Genomic DNA, 20767 nt, shown 5'->3' on the forward strand with positions numbered 1-20767 from the left:
GTGATTGCTCATGTGTATTCCACAATAGGTGATTCCAAGCTATATCTGTTGGAGGTTGGTAAGAGTTCACAAACTCTCGGGATAGAGCACAGCCCTGCCAAACCCGGCGTCCTCCCTGGTTTGAGAGACGATCACATAATGCAAGGTGAATGTGTGAACCGAAGACCATGTGGCAGCCCTACGAATGTCCTGAATGGGGACATGAGCTAAAAAGGCAGCTGAGGAGGCTTGAACCCTAGTCGAGTGCGCTCTCACAATTGACGGCGGGGGGATTCCGGCTAGGTCATAACAGGTATGGATGCACAAGGTGATCCAGTTGGAGAGCTGCTGAGTGGAGATCGGCTGACTCCTCATGCATTTGGCCGAGGCGATGAACAGCTGCGAGGACATCCTGAACAGCTTAGTCTGCTCCAGGTAAGAGGCAAGAGCCCTTCTCACATCCTGCATGTGGAGGCGGCACTCCTCGCTAGACGCATGGGGCTTGGGGCAGAGGAATGGCAGCAAAATTTCCTGACCCATGGGGTAGGTGGAGACCACCTTCGGGAGGAACAAAGGATGTGGGCGGAGCTGGACCTTATCCTTTTGGAACACAGTGTACAGGGGCTTGGAGGTCAGGGCCCTGAGTTCCGAGACTCGCATAGCTGACATGATCACCACAAGAGGTGTGACCAGGAGCACGTAGCTAGTGGCTCAAACGGGGGGCCCGTCAGGCGGGCCAGCACCAAGTTCAGGTTCCACTGCAGGACTGGGGGCCTAACTTATGGGAAGAGATGATCCAATCCGTTAAGGAATCGGCCAGTCATAGCATGGGAGAATACCCGTGTGCCCCTGCACTGGCAGGTGGAAGGCCTGTAGGCAAATGTCGTGGGTTATACAGAAGTCCCACAGCTTGAGAGCTTCCAGGCAGAGGATCGGGCCCCACCTTGCCTGTTGTAAAACATCAAGGCTGTGTTGTCTGTGAGAACCCTGACCACCCGGCCCTCCAGGTGCGAGCGGAAGGCCATGCACGCCAGCCAGACCGCCCTGAGCCCCTCAATGTTTATGTGGAGGGACAGACCCTGTGCAGACCACAGACTTTGGATCTGAAGGTCTCCCACATGGGCTCCCCACCCCAGGTTCAAGGCATCGGACACCAGTTCCATCACCAGGGGCCTACCTCTCAACGGGACCCCACAGAGCACATTCCCCGGGGAGGACCGCCATCGTAGGGAGGCGATCACCGATTCGGGCACAGTGAGGTCTCTATCCATCCTGTCTCTGGCCTGGGAGAATGCTGAAGCCAACCAGAGCTGGAGGGGCCTCATCCTGAGTCTGGCATGATGGACCACATATGTGCACGCCGACATGTGACCCAAGAGCTGGAGACACGCTCTGGCTGTTGTCACTGGAAACCTTGGGACTGTGTTGATGAGCCCTTTCAGGGTCTCGAACCTGTCCAGTGGGAGGGAGGCTCTGGCCAACGTGGCGTCCAGGACTGCCCTGATAAACAATATGCATTGTACCGGAACTAACGTGGACTTGGTGTCATTTGCCAACAGGCCCAAACTGTCGCACATGGACAGCGGGAGTGCCACGTGATCCTGCACCTGCGACCAGGAGCTGCCCTTGACCAGCCAGTCGTCCAGACAGGGGAAGATCTGGACCCCATGGCGCCTGAGGTAGGCTGCCACCACCAACATACACTTTGTAAATAACTTGGGGGCAGTGGACAGGCCAAACGGGAGGTCTGTAAATTGGTAGTGTTCCTGCCCAACCGTGAAACAGAGGAAGTGTCTGTGCCCCTTGCATATATGAATGTGGAAGTATGCGTCCTGCAGATCGAGGACGGCGTACCAGTCCCCGGGATCCAGGGAGGGAATGATGGAGGCCAGGGAGACCATGCGAAACCTGAGTTTTACCACATACTGGTTCAGACTTCGCAGGTCCAGGATGGGCCTGAGCCCCACTTTGGCCTTTGGGATAAGGAAATAGCGGGAGTAGTACCCCTTGCATTTGAACACCGCTGGCACCACTTTCACTGCTCCTAGGCCAAGGAGCCGCCCCACCTCCTGATCGAGCACAGCCTCGTGAGAGAGGTCCTCCAGGAGGGATAGGGGTGGAGAGTGGTTGGGCAGGGTGAAGGTAAACTGGAGGGTGTAACCCCGGGAGATGGTATTGAGGACCCATCGGTTGGAGGTCAGCCACGACCACTCTGGGAGGAAAGCACACAACCGGTTGGAGAAGGGAAGCTTTATTGTGGGTGGATCCCTGATGAAAACTGGTAGGTCGCCCTCAGGCGTCCCGTCAAAACTGCTGTTTCTCAGCCTGTTTGCCCTTGGAGGACCCAGGCTGGGGGACAAACCGAGACTGCCTCTGCGGGCACTTCTTATAATCCCGCGACTTTTTATAAGAGGGCTCGTATTTCCAGTGTGTGGCCTGGGCGGGAGCCTGCTGTGGCTTAAACTTAGGTCTAGCTGGAGCCGGAACATAGAGGCCAAGAGTAGTGTAGTGCGGGAGTCTTTCAGGCTATGTAGTTTTATATCCGTCTGTTCCACCAACAGAGCCTTGCCGTCAAACAGGAGGTCCTGCAAGGAGGTCTTCGCCTCACTGGACAGCCCAGAGAGCAGAAGCCATGATTCCCTTCTCATGGACACCACAGAGGCCATGGACCACACTGTCGTATCCGCAGCATCCAACGCTGCCTGCAAGGTTGCCCTGGCAGCCGCTGTACTCTCCTCCACCAGCGCTTTGAACTCCTTCCTGTCATGCTCCTTGAGGGAGCCCTCAAACTTGCGTTAAGAACCCCACAGATTGAACTCCTACTAGCTCAGGAGAGCCTGATTGTTTGTCACCTGTAACTGGAAGCTCGAGAACAAATTTTCCTCCCAAATGAATCCAGCCTCCTTGAATCTTTATTTTTCGGCGTAGGGGCAGTTGGCCCTGCCGCTCTCTCTGGTTGACTGACTCAACCACCAGGGAGTTAGGGGCAGGGTGAGTATATAGATATTCATGTCCTTTGGCAGACACAAAATACTTGCGTTCTGCTCTCTTAGAGATGGGGGCCAATGAGGCTGGGGCTTGGCACAGGGCATTTGAAATTTTCGCCACCCCTTCATGGAGTGGCAAAAAAGGGAGTCTGAGGGCTCCTCCACCTCCTCTGCCTGAAGGTTGAGGTTTGATGCCACCCTTTTCAATAGCTCTTAGGGGGCTTTAGAGTCCTCCTGAGGGACGGAGGGGCCATAATTGTCTCATCAGGGGAGGCCAAGGAGGCAGGCACAGTACTTTGCGTGTCCCCTGGCACCGGAGGATCCACCACCTGGTCGCTCTCCAGGCACGGCGCCAAAGATGCACACCCCACCGACTCCTTCCTTGGAGGCCAGGAGAGGGAGGCCGATGGTCGTTCCAAAGCTCCAGCCACCGAGCGAGCCCCCACCGGGGGCTGCATCTGGGGCCACGATGCCCACTGATACCGTTGTGCCGGCCACAAGGCCCGATGCCACTGCACCTGCTGTGGCACCGGTGGAGCAGACTGTTCGTCCATTGATGGGTCAGGCCAGCCAGGCCGACATACGACCTGCCGCTGTCCCTGGACTGGGAGGAGAGGCAGTGGTGCCAGGAGCGGTGCCGACCACAGGACTGCGACCCCGACGTGAAGGAACGGTACTACCGGTAGCAGCTGCTCTGTGATCGGCTCCGGCAGGTGGATCCGCAATGGCAAAGTGCCGATGATCGATGCCCAGGGCTGTGGAAACGGTGCTGTGGCGGGGTCCTGGAGCGAGATGGCGAACGGGAACGGTGTCGACATTTGTGTCATAACTGGCTACGATAGCCCCTCTGAGACAAGGACCTTCGGTATCGTCCGCCTCGGTCCCGTCGGTGTCCGCTCCTCAAGGAGGAGTGGTGCCTTGAGTCTCTGTCAGACGGAACCCAGCCAGACAACCTGATGGGGGTTGACGGCGACCTACATGGACTACGCACGGGACGGTCACTGAGCAGCGAATGGTGTCAGGAACATTCCCTCGACCGAGGCCGGTATTGAGTCGGAAGCGACTCCAGAGATCCCAGCGATGGCTTGCCTCTGGACCGCGCGGCCAACATTGGCTGTGCTCCTGGTATCGGCATGGACATAGTGTCCTGGGCCGCTTCCAGGGCCTCTGGTGTGGAGGGGATCCGGACATCCAGGGAAGCCTGCTCCAAATGGGCTGGGCTACTCCGCTGGACTTGAGTCAGAGGCCTGGAGGCCGATGGGGACCGGCCAACATGGGACTAGCCTCTCCGCCCATTTTGCTCCAGTGCCACGGCAGAGATGGCCTCTTAGCCTTCTTGGCGTGCCCTGTGCACGGGGAGCAGTGCCGACTGGCAGATGGTCCCGGGGCGCAGGAGGGGGGTCGCCGTGCACCAACACCGTGGTGCCCAGTGCCGACTCGGAGCAGCGCGCCAGAGTCGGGGTCAACGTCGACTGCATCAGACTCCATCCAGAGCCTAATATCTATCTCTCTCTCTCGGTCCGAGGCTTAAACAACTTGCAAATCTTGCAGCGATCGCTGAGATGGATTTCATCCAAACAGTGTAAACAGTCCGCATGCGGATCACTCACTGGCATTGGTCACCTACAAGTGTCGCACAACTTAAAACCCAGGGCGCGGTGCATGCCCTGGCCCAAGCGCACTAGCTAAATTAAACTAAAACTAATCAAACTACTAACTATAGGTACCATACACTGAACGAACAAGAGTTCTGGGGACGAGCTACAGCAAAGCTGGGGCAGAGCAGTTCCAAAGCACCTTCACAAAAAGAAACTGAAGGTGGGGGTATGGGGTGAGAAAACACGCAGCGCCCCTTATACTGCGCCATGGAGGCACCACTCCAGGGGTCACTAGGGGCGCTCCCCTACGGGTACTGCTAGGGGAAAAAACTTCCGTCATCGGTGCATGTGGTGAGCACGCACACCTATTGTGGAATACACATGAGCAATCACCCGAAGAACTCCTGTTCAAATGAATCACCTTGTTTATGGATATGTGCATTACCTCAGCACAAGAAAGAGACCCAAATGTCCTGTCATTTAAGAACATTTGGGATATATCTATAGCCACCTACTCACATGGGGAAGTATATTGGAATCAAACTTCTAATATAAAGTTTTGTTGCTATATGAACATAATAGCAACCCTACTGGGTCAGACCAAAGGTCCATCTAGTCCAGTATCCTGTCTTCCAACAGTGACCAATGCCAGGTGCCCCAGAGGGAACAAACAGAACAGGTAATCATCAAGTGGTCCATCCCCTGTTGCTCATTCTGAGCTTCTGGTAAACAGAGGCGAGGGACACCATTCCTGTCCATCCTGGTTAATAGCCATTGATGGACCTATCCTCCATGAATTTATCTAGTTCTTTTTTGAACCCTGTTATGGTCTTGGCCTTCATAATATCCTCTGGCAAGGAGTTCCACAGGTTGACTGTGCGTTGTGTGAAGAAATACTTCCTTTTATTTGTTTTAAACCTGCTGCCTATTAATTTCATTTGGTGACCCCTAGTTCTTGTGTAATGAGAAGTAGTAAACAACACTTCCTTATCTACTTTCTCTACACCAGTCATGATTTTATGGACCTCAATCATATCTCCCCTTAGCCATCTCTTTTCCAAGCTGAAAAGTCCAAGTCTTATTAATCTCTCCTCATACGGAAGCCGTTCCATACATTTTTGTTGCCCTTTTCCAATTCCAATACATCTTTTTTGAGATGGGGTGACCATATCTGAACACACTATTCAAGATGTGGACATACCATGGATTTATATAGAGGCAACATGATATTTTCTGTCCTCTTCTCGATCCCTTTCTTAATCATTCCCAGCATTCTGTTCGCTTTTTTTGACTGCGGCTGCACATTGAGTGGAGGTTTTCAGAGAACTATCCACAATGACTCCAAGATCTCTTTCTAGAGTGGTAACAACTAATTTGGACCTCATCATTTTATGTGTATAGTTGGGATTATGCTTTCCAATGTGCATTACTTTGCATTTATCAACATTAAATATCATCTGCCATTTTGTTGCCCAGTCACCCAGTTTTGAGAGATCCTTTTGTAGCTCTTGGCAGTCTGCCTGGGTATTAACTATCTTTAGTAATTTTGTATCATCTGCAAATTTTGCCACCTCGCTGTTTACCCCTTTTTCCAGATCATTTATGAATATGTTGAATAGGACTAGTCCCAGAACAGACCCCTGGGGGACACCACTATTTACCTCTGTCCATTCTGAAAACTGACCATTTATACCTACCCTTTGTTTCCTATCTTTTAACCAGTTACCAATCCATGAGAGCACCTTCCCTCTTATCCCGTGGCAGCTTACTTTGCATAGGAGCCTTTGGTGAGGCTTGTCAAAAACTTTCTGAAAATCTAAGTACACTATATCCACTGGATCCCCTTGGTCCACATGCTTGTTGACCCCCCCTCAAAGAATTCTAGTAGATTGGTGAGGCATGATTTCCCTTTACTAAAACCATGTTGACTCTTCCTCAAATTATGTTCATCTATATGTCCGACAATATCGTTCTTTATTATAGTTTCAACCAGTTTGCCCGGTACTGAAGTCAGGCTTACAGGCCCGTAATTGCTGGGATCACCTCTGGAGCTCTTTTAAAAAAATTGGCATCACATTAGCTATCTTCCAGTCATCTGGTACAGAAGCTGATTTAAAATGATAAGTTACAGACTATAGTTAGTAGTTCTGCAATTTCACATTTGAGTTCCTTTAGAACTCTTGGGTGAATACTGTCTGGTCCTGGTGACTTATTGCTGTTTAAATTTATCAATTTGTTCCAAAACCTCCTCTAATGATACCTCAATCTGGGACAGTTCCTGAGATCTGTCACCTAAATAGAATAGCTCAGGTTTGGGAATCTCCCTCACATCCTCAACCGTGAAGACCGATGCAAAGAATTCATTTAGTTTCTCCACAATGGCCTTATCATCCTTGAGTGCTCCTTTAGCACCTCGATCATCCAGTGCCCCCACTGGTTCTTTAGCAGGCTTCCTGATGTACTTAAAAAAATTGCTATTATTTTTTGAATCTTTAGCCAATTGTTCCTCAAATTCTTTTTTGGCCTTCCTAATTGTATTTTTACACTTCATTTGCCAGTGTTTATGCTCCTTTCTAGTTTCCTCACTAGGATTTAACTTCCACTTTTTAAAGGATGCCTTTTTGCCTCTCACTGCTTCTTTTACTTTGTTGTTTAGCCATGGTGGCTCTTTTTTGGTTCTCTTACTATGTTTTTTAATTTGGGGTATACATCTAAGTTGAGCCTCTAGTATGGGGGTCTTAAAAAGTTTCCACACAGCTTGCAGAGATTTCACTTTTGGCACTGTACCCTTTAATTTCTGTTTAATTAACCTCCTCATTTTTGTGTAGTTCCACTTTCTGAAATTAAATGCTACAGTGATGGGCCGCTGTGGTGTTTTTCCTACCACAGGGATATTAAATTTAATTACAATATGGTCACTATTACCAAGCGGTCCAGCTATATTCACCTCTTAGACGAGATCCTGGGCTCCACTTAAGACTAAATCAATTGCCATTCCTCTGGTGGGTTCCAGGACCAGCTGCTGGTCCTCCCATGTGGCAGTTCTGTTTCTACATTACTATTTTATACCGTGGTACAACTTTTTAAATTAAAGTGAATGACTGAGGTATATTAGTCTTCTACAAATACCTGAAGTAAAAGGGAGAGCAGGATTTAACCTAGTTAAAATTTATTTATTGGCCTCTCTTACAGAGAATTCAGTATCTTCTGTTAATCGGTCCATGTTTAATTGACATAGCTCAGAAAACGTAGAGCACTGACAAGTACTATGAAGAACCAAAATAGTTTACTATTTATCACTTATTTATATTATATATAAATATATGTAGTACCTAGGACCCCCAGTCATGGACCAAGATCCCATTGTGCCAGGCATTGCACGAACAGTACAAAAAAGATGGTCCGTCTCCCAAATAGTTTACAATCCAAGTAGTTAGTATGTATTTGAGTGGGACCTAAATTGTGAAACAGACTAGGACATATAGGATCCTATCCTGCAAAATGTTACTCCCTAATGCTTGAAATCAGAAGGAATACACACAAGGAGAAGAATCAGGCCCTTCAATTATAGACTTTTCAGCACGGGGTCATGGTCTTACGTATATGTAAAGGACCATGTGTATTTATGGGGCACTGTAAACAAACTGTCCCACATATGTAAACTGATGTTTGTTTTAATCCTTTTAGTGTAAAATAATATTTTTAAAATAGCTTTTAAGTAACCTTAAGCCAATAAAGCATTGTGGGTTGAAATGATGTTGCGAAAAATAGATCTGGACATCTTACACATATGTAAAAAGCAACAGAGGGTCTTGTGGCACCTTTAAGACTAACAGAAGTATTGGGAGCATAAGCTTTCGTGGGTAAGAACCTCACTTCTTCAAATGCAAGACATCTGAAGAAGTGAGGTTCTTACCCATGAAAGCTTATGCTCCCAATACTTCTGTTAGTCTTAAAGGTGCCACAGGACCCTCTGTTGCTTTTTACAGATTCAGACTAACACGACTACCCCTCTGATACTACACATATGTATTTATTCCACAATGTGCAGTTTTCTTATCTAGGCAACACTGCCTGTTGTGTTCTGATTTTGACTCACAAGGACCTTCCATATATATTATGGTAAGAAATTTAACTTTTTTTTTTTTTTTAAATTAACAAAAAACAAACACAAACGTTTACGCTACCTTGGTTTCTCATTGGATTTGTCAGCATGGCAAGAAAAGGCAACAGCTGGGTTTGAAGGCATAAAGGTGGTAAACAGAAACTTGAAAATAGAGATTTTGCAGCAAGGCAGTTTTCTTGATACTATAAGAGTTGGGGGGTGGGGGAAGAGAAACAAAAAACAAATTAACACAAATGAGAAAACATACTACCTGAAAGCTTAATTAAGCTCCAAAGAAACCAAAGAATCCATGTTTTGGCTCTTTGTTATTTTGTCAGTTTAATTATGTAGGTTACTATGATATGTTAAAAGCTGTAATGAATGTTCACCCAAACATTCCACATCATATAAAACAGCATAATAAGCCTTGCCCTTGCCTAATGGATTGTTCTTCAAACAGCCATTAAGGGGTGAGGGTTCAGACAAAAGATAAGCAACCAGGTTTAATTAAAAAAAAAATAAAAAAATCAAAAACAACATTAAGTTTATTTCCTTCAAATCTGTTTTGTGTTTCTCTTGCAAGTTTCCAGAGGATTCTTATAATTGAATTACAGAATGCCTCATTCAGGCTTTCCAGACAGGATAAGGCACCTTTTAAATGAAGTACAATTTTTTTCAAGAGTCTTGTAATCTTATAGTTGAGCTGTTGATCACAAACACATAAGGCAAGGCAATAGTAAGGGAATCAATAATTGTCCACCTTACAAATCAGACTAAGACGGCTTAAGGGACATGAGTTTGATTTCATTTACAACACACTTCATTATATTTCTTTTGCACTAATTTTGTACTGTATTAACTTGAATTTCAAGGATCTCGGAAATCCTGTAGTACAATCTCTTAATTTTGGGTGGAAAACAGTCTGTTTTCTGGGACCCCTAGTTATTTTCTAATTAGTAGAAAATAAGTTTTTAAGTCCATATCTGAAAACGGATTTTAAAAGGTATTTGCATACACGTCTATATTCGTTTAATATACTGTTTCTAACATGAATAGTCCCATAAACAACACTATAAATCATAGCAGTTAAATTTCCAGATTTAAACAAAAGTACCTTAAATGTGAAGTATTTACCTTTTTATTTATTAGGAACCACTGGGGTTTATGAAAAGGTCGAAAACCCATTCCTCCTTGGCAATGGGCAAAGGCTCTAGCGGTATTTGAATGTATCACACCTCTTGTGGCCACAGATGCACTGTATTCCCTGAGTGTAGGTCGTGACTAAAACAAAACATGACATTATGCAAATTGTGAAGTTTGCGGAGTCAGTGTGGAAGATTATAAAGGTGAGCAAATATTGCTGTAAATTTGCAGCTACTCATCCATGTTTGGAACACTCATTAAAGGATGAAAGTATTAACTGGCTTAGTTATTTCAAGTGAAAGGCATATTCTCGAATCAATTTTTAATATGAATTCACCATAATCCTAAAAGGACGGCACTTCTGGCAAGTATTTTGTACACACTATTGTATGTTGTAGGAAATATTATTACAAAGCATACCAAAAATGTGTACAGCTGGTTAAAATGTACACATAGTTTAGGATGCAGTAACAATTATGCCTACACTTTCAGGAGAGTTCAACTTACATAGCTGTAGATAAACTAAAATGTTTATAAATGGTAAAAACCTACATTGTTTTCTTTTACGATAAATCAGTAAGAATGTACAGATATGTGGCTGCAGGATATGAAAATTAAGAGTGAAAATGAATCAAACTTACATTCCAGTTACTACAGAGGAAGTCAGCAGTACTCAAGTATTCACTGGCTCTCACAAGATCATCTATATCAGTGAAAAAATCTACATAGTTTTGGTGAAGATATAAATTAAATAGGTCCCCAGGCATGTGTGACTTTTCTACAATATCCTAATTAAAAAAAACAAAAACAAAAAACCCACAAATTAGTCTATGTTCTGCACAAAGAGAAGTGTCATGTAATGTTATTAATACGTCTATTTTATTTATAATTATACACAGTAAGTGACAAAACTGCTGTGTCCAAATTGCATAAATACCAGTAAGTCTTATTAATGGGTATCAAATTATTAATAAAGGCCTTTACCTCAGGTTGGACAAGTAAGGTGTCTCTTTCATATTCAGATAGGTGAGAAGGTAGCCGAGGAAATTCTGAATCAGATAGTGATTCTCCTATAAGCAATTTAAATAGTGCCACAGTCTTTAATATTAAACATAGCATTGTTTTTAATGTTTGTACTGAACATTAATCAAAAATCAGGAATAAAATCAAACCTCATACTTCATATTTAAACTTATGGTGGGAAAGAAGGGGTGGGGGTAATGCTAGCAATGTATAATGATAATAAGATGCAATTATCAGTTTATTAGAATACTGAGAATGAAGTCTTATTTTCCTGTTGGTTACTGCGTTGGTTCTTAATTGCTAGGAAAAGTCTAGAGGCAAAGTCACTGCTGGCAAAAGCAGAGTTGCACCCCCTTACGTTTTTAGTGAATTAGGCCCCAGTTCTGTAAATTTAATGTATCCATGGAAACAGGCAGTACAACTGTTAACTTTAGAACCTAAACAAGATTATATTTGGTTCACACTTTCATGATTTATAGTAACAATGGCCTCTTCTTCATCAGGTATTTCCTGGAACTAATCACCAAGAATCATTGGCTTTAGTTGCCAGGAAATGCTTGATCCAAGCATTATTGTTTAGATCCATATTGCTGACTGTGTAGTATAGGTTAATTAGTTATATTATGGGTAGGGCTGTTGATTAATCAATTAACTCACACGATTAACTCAAAATATTAATCACGATTAATGGCAATTTTAACCACACAGTTAAACAATAGAATACCAATTTAAATTTATTAAATATTTTATGAATTTTTTCTACATTTTCAAATATATTGATTTTAAATTACAACACAGAATACAAAGTGTACAATGCTCACTTTATATTATTTATGATTAGAAATATTTGCACTGTAAAAATGATATAGTATTTTTCAATTCATGTTGCACAAGTACTGTAGTGCAATCTCTTTATTGTGAAAGTGCAATTTATAAATGTAAATATTTTTGTTACATAACTGCACTCAAAAACAATGTAAAACTTTAGAGCCTACAAGTTCACTCAGTCCTACTTCTTGTTCAGCCAGTTGCTAAGACAAGAAGTAGGACTAGATGACTTGCAGGCTCTAAAGTTTGACATTGTTTTATTTTTGAGTGCAGTTTTTTTTGTACATAATTCTACATTTGTAAATTCAACTTTAATGATAAAGAGATTGTACTACAGAACTTGTATTAAGTGAATTGAAATACACTACCTCTTGTTTTTACAGTCCAAATATTTGTAATAAAAATAAACAAAGTGAGCACTGTACAGTTTGTATTGTGTGTTCTAACGGAAATCAATATACTTAGAAAATATCCACAAATATTTAAATGAATGGCATTCTATTAACAGCATCATTAATCATGCAATTAATTTTTTTAATCGCTTGACAGCCCTCATTATGGGTTAATTGTGATGTCATCAACCACTTGCAGAAAGTATTTTCTTGCCTCTCACCATTCTCTCATAATCCCTTTGGACAGGGACTTGGTTTTCTAGATCTGTACAGCACCTAGCAGAACCGGGCTCTGACCAATTAGATCTCTAGGAGGTACCAGTATAAAAGTGTTAAATAAATAACTAAATTATAGCTTTTTAAAAATGGTATGTCAAACCAATCTGCCATGTCAGTAGACAAACTACTCCAATAGATGAGCAAGAGGCAAAGCTGCTCCCATGAAGGTTAAAGAGGAGCCACCATAAGAGTAAAGGAAAGCTACTCTGGCAGCAAGGAACTGTAGTGGCTAGCAAAGGAGGAAAGACCAGTGAGTGTTTAAGTGTAGAGATCGAAAAGAAAGTTTGAGTGAGCCTGCATGTATAGAAAGCAAAAGTCTCAATAGTAGTAAGGCAGAAAAAGTAACGAGGAGGTAGGAAAAAGGGTAAGAGCCCAGAGAAAAAGCAGCAAACATAATCCTTAAAAAGGGAAGGGAAAGGTAGCAGGCAAGAGCCAAGGGGTGGGGAGGAGGGAAGGGAAAGGTAGCAGCAATTGCATAAGTGTCAGGGAAATAGTAGTGGATTGAAGGTAGCAGGATCCTTCAGTAGGAGTAGGAAAATTGAGGCAGCATTAAGAGGACATGGAGACACTACAAGGAGCACACCTCCACATCTTCTATCGCACGAAAAAGTAGTTTTTATATTACAGTGGTGGCCAACCTGAGCCTGAGAAGGAGCCAGAATTTACCAATGTACATTGCCAAAGCGCCACAGTAATACGTCAGCAGCCCCCCTCCCCCCCCCCATCAGTCCCACCCCCCCCTGCTCCCAGTGCTTCCCGATCAGTTGTTTTGTGGCATGCAGGAGGCTGGGGGGGGGGGGGAGAGAAGAGGAGGAGCGAGGGCATGGCAGGCTCAGGGGAGAGGGCAGGAAGGGGTGGAGTGGAGGTGGGGCCTGTGGCAGAGCCAGGAGTTGAGCAGTGAGCACCCCCCTCCTCCCCGGCACATTGGAAAGTTGTGTCTGTAGCTCAAGCCCTGGAGTCGGTGCCTATACAAGGAGCTGCATATTAACTTCTGAAGAGCCGCATGTGGCTCCGGAGCCACAGGTTGGCCACCCCTGTTATATTACAAGGCAATTATCTCATCACAGAGTTCTGAAGGCTACACATCCCAATTATCCCTCATGGCTTATGATGACATCTGAATCACTGGATGGAATTATAACCATGTAATTTTAGTATATTCACACAGTAAAGCTTTTCTGAAGTGTGCATTATTTACACATGGGATGTGTACAGCCAATGACAGTCTAAGCTACGAGAAACAAATTGCTGTTGGCAACGGCTAGCCTCTTTACACTATCACTAATGATTAAACCAACAGGTGAGTTACAGATAATTCTAAGAAATAGTTTTGCAAATCCAGTGCCCATCTACAGATCATTAATTGTTTCCCATTTAGACAATGAATAATAGGTAAATAAAGTCCTCTTACTTTTGCAGTAAAGTATTTTCCCCAAAGCATGGAAAAGAAAGATGGAAGCATCTTTGCCACCAATAGCTAGTATCTCCTGGTTTTCTAAAGTCTTATCAGCTCTCTTTTTCTTCTTGGTTCTGGATACTTCTGTATTACTTTTTAATGTAGACTTCCCTTTTTTCCTTGACCACAAGTTGTTCTCTGATGAGTACTCTAACAATCAAAGCAACAAGACAACCAGAATAAAGCAGGTATTAATATTAAAAAGGGAGAGCTCCTGAACAGTCACTTTTTAGAACTTTATTAACCCTCGAGTGACTGATTTTCATCTTGAAACAAATAAATCTTCTATTTCACAGATTTTAATGTGTTTTCTATTTATTAATAAGTAATGGACACACATACCAAGTTCATTTACTTGGATGGAACAAGCACCTAAGTCAGTGTCCTGTTCCATATTTATACTTTAGGCTAATACTGAAGTGACAAAATGCTTGTTTCAGTGTCAAGATGAATGCGCCCTCAAAAACTAAACACTCAAACTTACTCAAGTTTTGAAATGTGTGCCCAAGTCACCTAGCTTGCTTTTTTGATAATTTTAATAGAACCTTTTACATATATGAACAAGTACAAAATCCCTCCCAGACACACTATTTGACATTATCTTCTTGTTAACATGTCAGAGGAATCATATTTGCAATGGGTCAGTCACATTCTGTTCAGTTATCAATGTATCATATATATGAACCTTCTGTGTAACATCCTAGTCCAACTGGGAGAAGGGGGGGAAAGGAGAGAGAGAGAGAGAGACTGACTCTTTGACTGACTGTCCTTTTGGTGTGTCTTCCAACAGTCTACTGCTTCTGCAGTGACCTGAACCATAAAAAAAGAAAAAAATGCCCCTTTTTCCAGGGGTAGCCAACCTGAGCCTGAGAAGGAGCCAGAATTTACCAATGTACATTGCCAAAGAGCCACAGTAATACGTCAGCAGCCCCCCATCAACTCCATCCCACTGCTCCCAGTGCCTCCCAATCAGCTGTTTCGTGGCGTGCAGGAGGCTCGGGGGGCAGGGGAAAAGAGCGAGGGCATGGCAGGCTCAGGGGAGGGGGCAGGAAGGGGTGGAGTGGGGGCAGGGCCTATGGCAGAGCCAGGGGTTGAGCAGTGAGCACCTCCCCAGCACATTGGAAAGTTGGCGCCTGTAGCTCCAGCCCCAGAGTCAGTGCCTATACAAGGAGCCGCATATTAACTTCTGAGGAACCGCATGCAACTCCGGAACCACAGGTTGGCCACCCCTGCCTTATTCAAATTCTCTAATACTTAAGAGTTGCATAGATTATTCAGTTTGGTGGCAGGTGAACATTCTATATACAAACAATAAAAATTTATTTACCTGCGGTTCTCTGGTCTATTTTTTTCCCAGGTGTATCAATATCTCCATTACTATTACTTAACAAATTGTATTATTTCAATTATGGGTATGATGTGTTTTCTGCTACAATAATTTGTTACAGAATTCTGGATGTCATGAAGAGTCTAATGTGGAGTTGTAGTTCCTGTAAAGTTACTGAAGGACTGTTATCTGTTCAATCTAATTTTAAGCCAGTATACCTGAATGGTTGAAAAATTCCCACTAAATACAACCAATTGCTCTTCTCTTCATAGTCTCTACAACAGGAATTAGTGAAACTATATAATCACTAGTGTGAGATACCTTTGATAAAGGACTCAAGTACGTTTCTTGTACTGAACAACAAATAGAAGTGGTCATTCCCTGTGCCAGATTTTCTGCCATTTCTCCAAAGTTCTCTTTGTAACCCTCTCATTTTTTCATAAAATGTACATTTGTATGCAGAGTTCATTGCATTTGAAGTTTTATATACACTACACATTAGCTTGTAATTTTAAGAAGATTTAAATAACCTGCAGTACATATTTCAGCACCAACTCTTGCAGCCTATTAGTGAATCTCAGAACTTAAGTGACATTTTTCTGGTACTCTCCAAATACTTATCACCCACTTACTGGTACACTACTAATCTCAGACTGTTAGCTGGTAAAAATAAGGGTAACTTTATAGTGAAAAATTACTTTCCCGCCTTCCTTATATATTCAGTGGGTTTTTTTTTTACCCTGTAAAAATGTGTACACTTTATACAAACGAACACAAACTGAATATATTAGAGGCAAAAACATTAACTTTTAATATGAAAATCAATAATATCCAGAAGGGGAAATAAGAAAATTTAAACTCTGAGTTATCAATCTAGAAACAAAATTACAAAATCAAATGTTTAAGATATTATGCAAATCCTTCAGAAAGTAAAATTAACAAAAACAAATTAATGTGCACTAAACCCTGAACTATCACATTTCTTTTTTTTTGTTTGCTATGGGAGGGAATTGCTAGGGCATTCAACATGGGCCTCCAACACAGTGAGCTTTTGAAAATCGCAACTTGTGGCATTTGCTGTAGCTCTGACTGCCCCATCACTGTCGCTGAACACACATGAAGCGACATGCATTTTAAATTTGGGATGGTAGAAAATAATTGAACAGACGGTGACAAGTCTATTACTCCAGAGACAAAGTGGATGAGGTCAGATCTTTCATTGGACCAACTTCTGTTGGTGTGAGAGACAAGCTTTCAAACTTACACAGATATCTTCTTCAGGTCTGGCCTATCATTATGTTTATTATATTCAGATAAACCACCTCTTGACTACCAAGCCAGCACCTATATTTTTAATTTGAAGGATGTTAGCACCATCTATTGGTTCTTAAAGTGAACCACAACTCCTAAATTTTCACTTTTACAACGCCCAGGTCATATTTTTTGTGTGTGAGAGAGATCTTGAAAAATTCTAATCTGTTTCAGAGTTTCCACTGAGATATGGAAATATATATTTGGGTCTCCTTTAAGTACAAAATTTAATTTTAAATGAAGTGTTCAGTAGAAAATAGTACATTACTTCCTGGAATTTCTCTCCTTTAAGTAAATGGCGTATTTAAAATAAAACTTGGCAACCCTTCGCTTAAGTCAGGTCTAGTATTGCCCTCCCTCAGCCAACAAAAGACTGGACATGGAAGGATTATTTGATCACCCTCTGAGTGAGGAGCAGGTAAGGTGGCCAACTTTCTAATGTGTGAAAACCAGACACTGAGTGTTGGAACCTCTCCCTGCTCTGCCTCTTTTGTTGAGGCCATGCTCCCTGCTCCGTCTCTTTCCTTTGAAGCCCTGCCCACTGCTCCTCTTTCCCCCCCTCATGGCTCACTACTCTCTCCATCTCCCTCCCCTGGCCAGTTGAGCAGGGCTGTTGGGGTACGGGGGTGAGCGGGAGCTGCGCTCTGGGGATGGAAAACATCTGTTTCCAGATTAAGTAGTGTGTCATGAAAGCTTTGCTTGGTAAAATCATAAACAAAAGGAAAGCACATCAAGAGTCAGGAAGAAGAAAGCATAATAATTTAAAAATCTTAACCTCCACCTTCTCTTCTCCAAAGCTATGTATTAACTCAAAATCTAGTTGGCTAATATTAAGAAAAGTTCTTAAGGTAAGGCATCTAAGACACTCAACCACAGTATTAAAATAATTCCTCCCTCCTATCCCTGCTGGCAATGTGCATCTGGAGAGGGTTTTCTGCAAGGTTGGCATAATTGGGTTAAAAAAAAAAAAAAAAAAAAAAAAAAAAGTGTCTGCCACAGAATTGGTTAGATACTATCCTATATTTTTTAGCCGATAAAGTTCTATATATTTACCTTTCAAAGAAGAAAACTGAAGACTGTTTATTGCACTTCTAATATCACCTGAACAGCCTTTACAAATCAACTCTAAAGAGCTTTTATCAGGGACAGCAAATTTTTCTCCATTCTAAAAGATAAAGCAAAAATAATTGCAATATCTGAAGTAAAAACAAGTTTCAAATTTTTACTGCATACCCAAGGTCTACTATTACTGCCAGTGTGGAGTCCATCTGCGATATCACCATTGTGAAAATAATTTGCTTCATATGTGTTAGCAGGTGCTTTTTGTAGCATACAGAAGAATTTTCAGAAGTCACCTCAGGAATTAGACCAGACCCTTCTCTATGAATCCAAAGTCACTACTTTTGGCAAACAAGCCACTTTCGAAAGTTTGATCCCCAGATTACAACAACACAGGGATGAAACCACAACATGATCAAAAACTAATACTTTAGATTTAACAGCCTGAAATGTTTTGCACCTAGCACCATGTGGAAATCAAGCAGTTTTTGATGCCTTACCATACTTGCTTCTGCTGTAGCTATTCGATTAAGAACTTTCATCATCATTGTTGGAGCCACAGGGTTAAAACTATCAAATTCAATAAGAAAAAGTTTTCATTAAACTATTGGTTCTATACTTAACCTTCTGGTTAATTTTATGCAATGAATGATCTCTTACCTAATACTAGATATACATAGTTCTTCCTGAATTTCCTTTGGAAATAATAACTTTTGGTTGCTGTCTCCACTGAGACTGTCTGAGATTATAAATACAAGGGGACATCTACTTGTCCGCACAAACCTCCTAAAACACAAATAAGCATAACAAGGGTCACAAACTCTAGTTTACTGGCAGTTGTTAAGGATTTTAGCCATAAGCAGATTACTTACAACTCACCTCAGAATTTCGTGTAAACTGTCACGGTCACGATAAAACTGGTTAGGCATATCCTAGTGAAAACAAATGAAGTACTGTAATTCAAGTGTATCTGTTCTCTGCTAGTGGACTGAAAGTTAAAGCCCTCTATGAAAACGGACAGTTTTTCTCCAATCCACAGTGGCTTCAAGCAAAATTCAACATGTAGTTAGATAAGCTGCATGAATGTCTAGTTAAATAATTTTTCAAATAAACAATATAGGAATAGAGCAGCAGAAGAAAATAGTGGTTCTATGCCCTTTTTCTCCTTTATTATGGATTAAGAGGCCTGAAAATTTCCCTGCTTTCCAAAAATGTTTTCTTGTGTTTTTTTTTTTTTAATTAGGAATTCAAATCTTGTCTACTTTGTTTTTCCTGGAGATTACGGAGGACTAGAGAACTAGGAGACTTATAAGCTCAGAAAGATCATGTCAGAGAAACATTATTGACAAGAGAGGTGATTTTTCATTCACACTGTTTAAAATGGATTTAAATAGGTGTTAAACAAAAATGCCTGAACAAATAATTTGAAGACTAGTCTAGTCTCCTGGCCCCTTCTAGTGAGGGCAGTGAAAGATCCACACTCACATGTCTTAGCCCTCCAAGAACGTCCCACAACAAAACAAGGAAGACTAGACTTTACATCCTTGATATTTCTAAGGAGAAAAACAAGCAGAATTAAAGCATTTTAAAAAACAAATCTTTCAGGCTCTCTTCATACATCATAAAGCAGCAAAAAAAAGAGGGTACAAGCACAAATAATTTCACTTTTCAGGCTACCTTTAAAGTTACATATGGGAACTGAGTGTGAGCACTGCTCTTCAACATTGTCTTGAGCTATCCTTTGGTAGCACCCTCACTTACTTCTATGGACAGAGGTTAAAGCAATTTCTGCCTTACAATCAACTCACATGGGTATAACTAAAGCCAGTTCCTTGAACCTGTATAAGACTGCAGAACTCTGTTCTGCGGTACATAACCCTGTAGAAACATAATATCCATTTAATATCATGTTTACCAAGTAAATGATCATGAATCACAGTTTTCAATAGCACCCTTTTGCCGCCTTAAACTCACTCCTCAAACCCACGCCTCCTCGTGCCTCCACTTCACCCTGCACGGGATCTCAATTTCTTCCAAAAGAAAACTGACAAATATGAAGTAACTTTCTCTGTCCCTTCATCTTATCTTTCCTTCCCTTCCTATGACCAGAAGTTTCTTGTCTGCTTTCCTCCTCTAACCCCTCAATTTCCTCCCTCCCATTTGCTGATCTCCCTTACAAACACCCACTCTCATCCCCTCCTTACTTTTCTCCTTAACCTCTCTCCATCCCCTCTGACTCTCTTCCTCACAATACAGGTATGCTACAGACTCCCCCATCTTAAAAATTCCACCTTTGGCCACACTTGCTTCTCCAGCTACTTCCCCTTGCCCCTTTCTCCTTCCCTCTCTAAATTAATTGAACGCATTAACTACAATCACTGTCTGAAGCTTCTCTCCTCCAATTCCATCTTAGACTCTTGCCAATCCAGCTTCCACCCTTTGCACTGCAATCTTCATCCTTCTAGACCTGTCAACCACTTCTGACACAGTCGGCTATGCTATTCTTGCAATCTTGCCCTCCCTTGGCTTCCTTTCCTGGTTTTTCTCCTACCTCTCTAATAGCTCCTTCAGAGGAGTCTCCTCATCCCCCTCTAGTTTTCTGTGGGGGTTCCATACACATCTGTCCTTGGTCCCTGTCTCTTCCCTCTACACCTTTTCTCTTGATAATCTCATTGCAAACACAAATTCAACTCAACTCTTTCTCTATGCTGATCACTCAGTTTTACCTCTCTGCCTTAACTAATATCTCAGCCTGTCTCTCTATCATCTCCTCACAGATGTCTACCCATCAGCTTCAAGTTCAACATAGCTAAAACAGAGCCCTTTAATCTTCCCCTCCCCGACATCCTCCCTGCTACCTTCTCTCTCAATTACTGCGGAACCACCACCATTCTGCCTGTCACTCAGGCCGATAATCTCATCATAATCTATCATATCCACCCATACAGCTAAAACAGTCATCCAGGCGCTCATCTCCTAATTCGATTATTGCAATATATTTTATACTGACCTTCACAAATACAATTTTGCCCCACTCATTTCCATTCAGAATGCTGCGGCAAAGATCATTTTCATATTTTGTTGCTTTGAGCATGTCTCCTCTCTCTTTGTATCCCTCCACTGGCTGCTCCTTCTCTACTGTATCAAACATAAGCTACTTGTCTTCATTTTCAAGGCTCTGATAGCCTATTCCTATCCTACATCTCTCTCATTCACTGTCAACATGTTGACTCCTGCCTTCAATTGGCCACTGATGTCAACCTCCATCACCCCCTGTTAA

The 20767-nt window shown here is 42.7% G+C and overlaps 1 protein-coding gene across 8 annotated transcripts in view; it reads right to left on the bottom strand.

Annotated features, from left to right (window-relative positions):
- The window catches only part of RAD17 (RAD17 checkpoint clamp loader component), a 35291-nt gene that overhangs the window by 6070 nt on the left and 8454 nt on the right, over positions 1–20767 (bottom strand). For all 8 annotated transcript variants that reach the window (XM_042855888.2, XM_042855890.2, XM_042855889.2 and 5 more), the window contains 9 exons: positions 18367–18419; positions 18148–18273; positions 17988–18057; positions 17482–17593; positions 13746–13940; positions 10797–10882; positions 10454–10600; positions 9804–9950; positions 8752–8872 (listed from right to left, as the gene is read on the bottom strand). In XM_042855888.2, the coding sequence (XP_042711822.2) occupies positions 8752–8872; positions 9804–9950; positions 10454–10600; positions 10797–10882; positions 13746–13940; positions 17482–17593; positions 17988–18057; positions 18148–18273; positions 18367–18419 (1057 nt within the window). The remainder of the gene's footprint in view (positions 1–8751; positions 8873–9803; positions 9951–10453; positions 10601–10796; positions 10883–13745; positions 13941–17481; positions 17594–17987; positions 18058–18147; positions 18274–18366; positions 18420–20767) is intronic.

Source organism: Chrysemys picta, chromosome 6, assembly GCF_011386835.1.
Source record: "Chrysemys picta bellii isolate R12L10 chromosome 6, ASM1138683v2, whole genome shotgun sequence".
In the NCBI taxonomy this organism is placed as follows: Eukaryota; Metazoa; Chordata; order Testudines; family Emydidae; genus Chrysemys; species Chrysemys picta.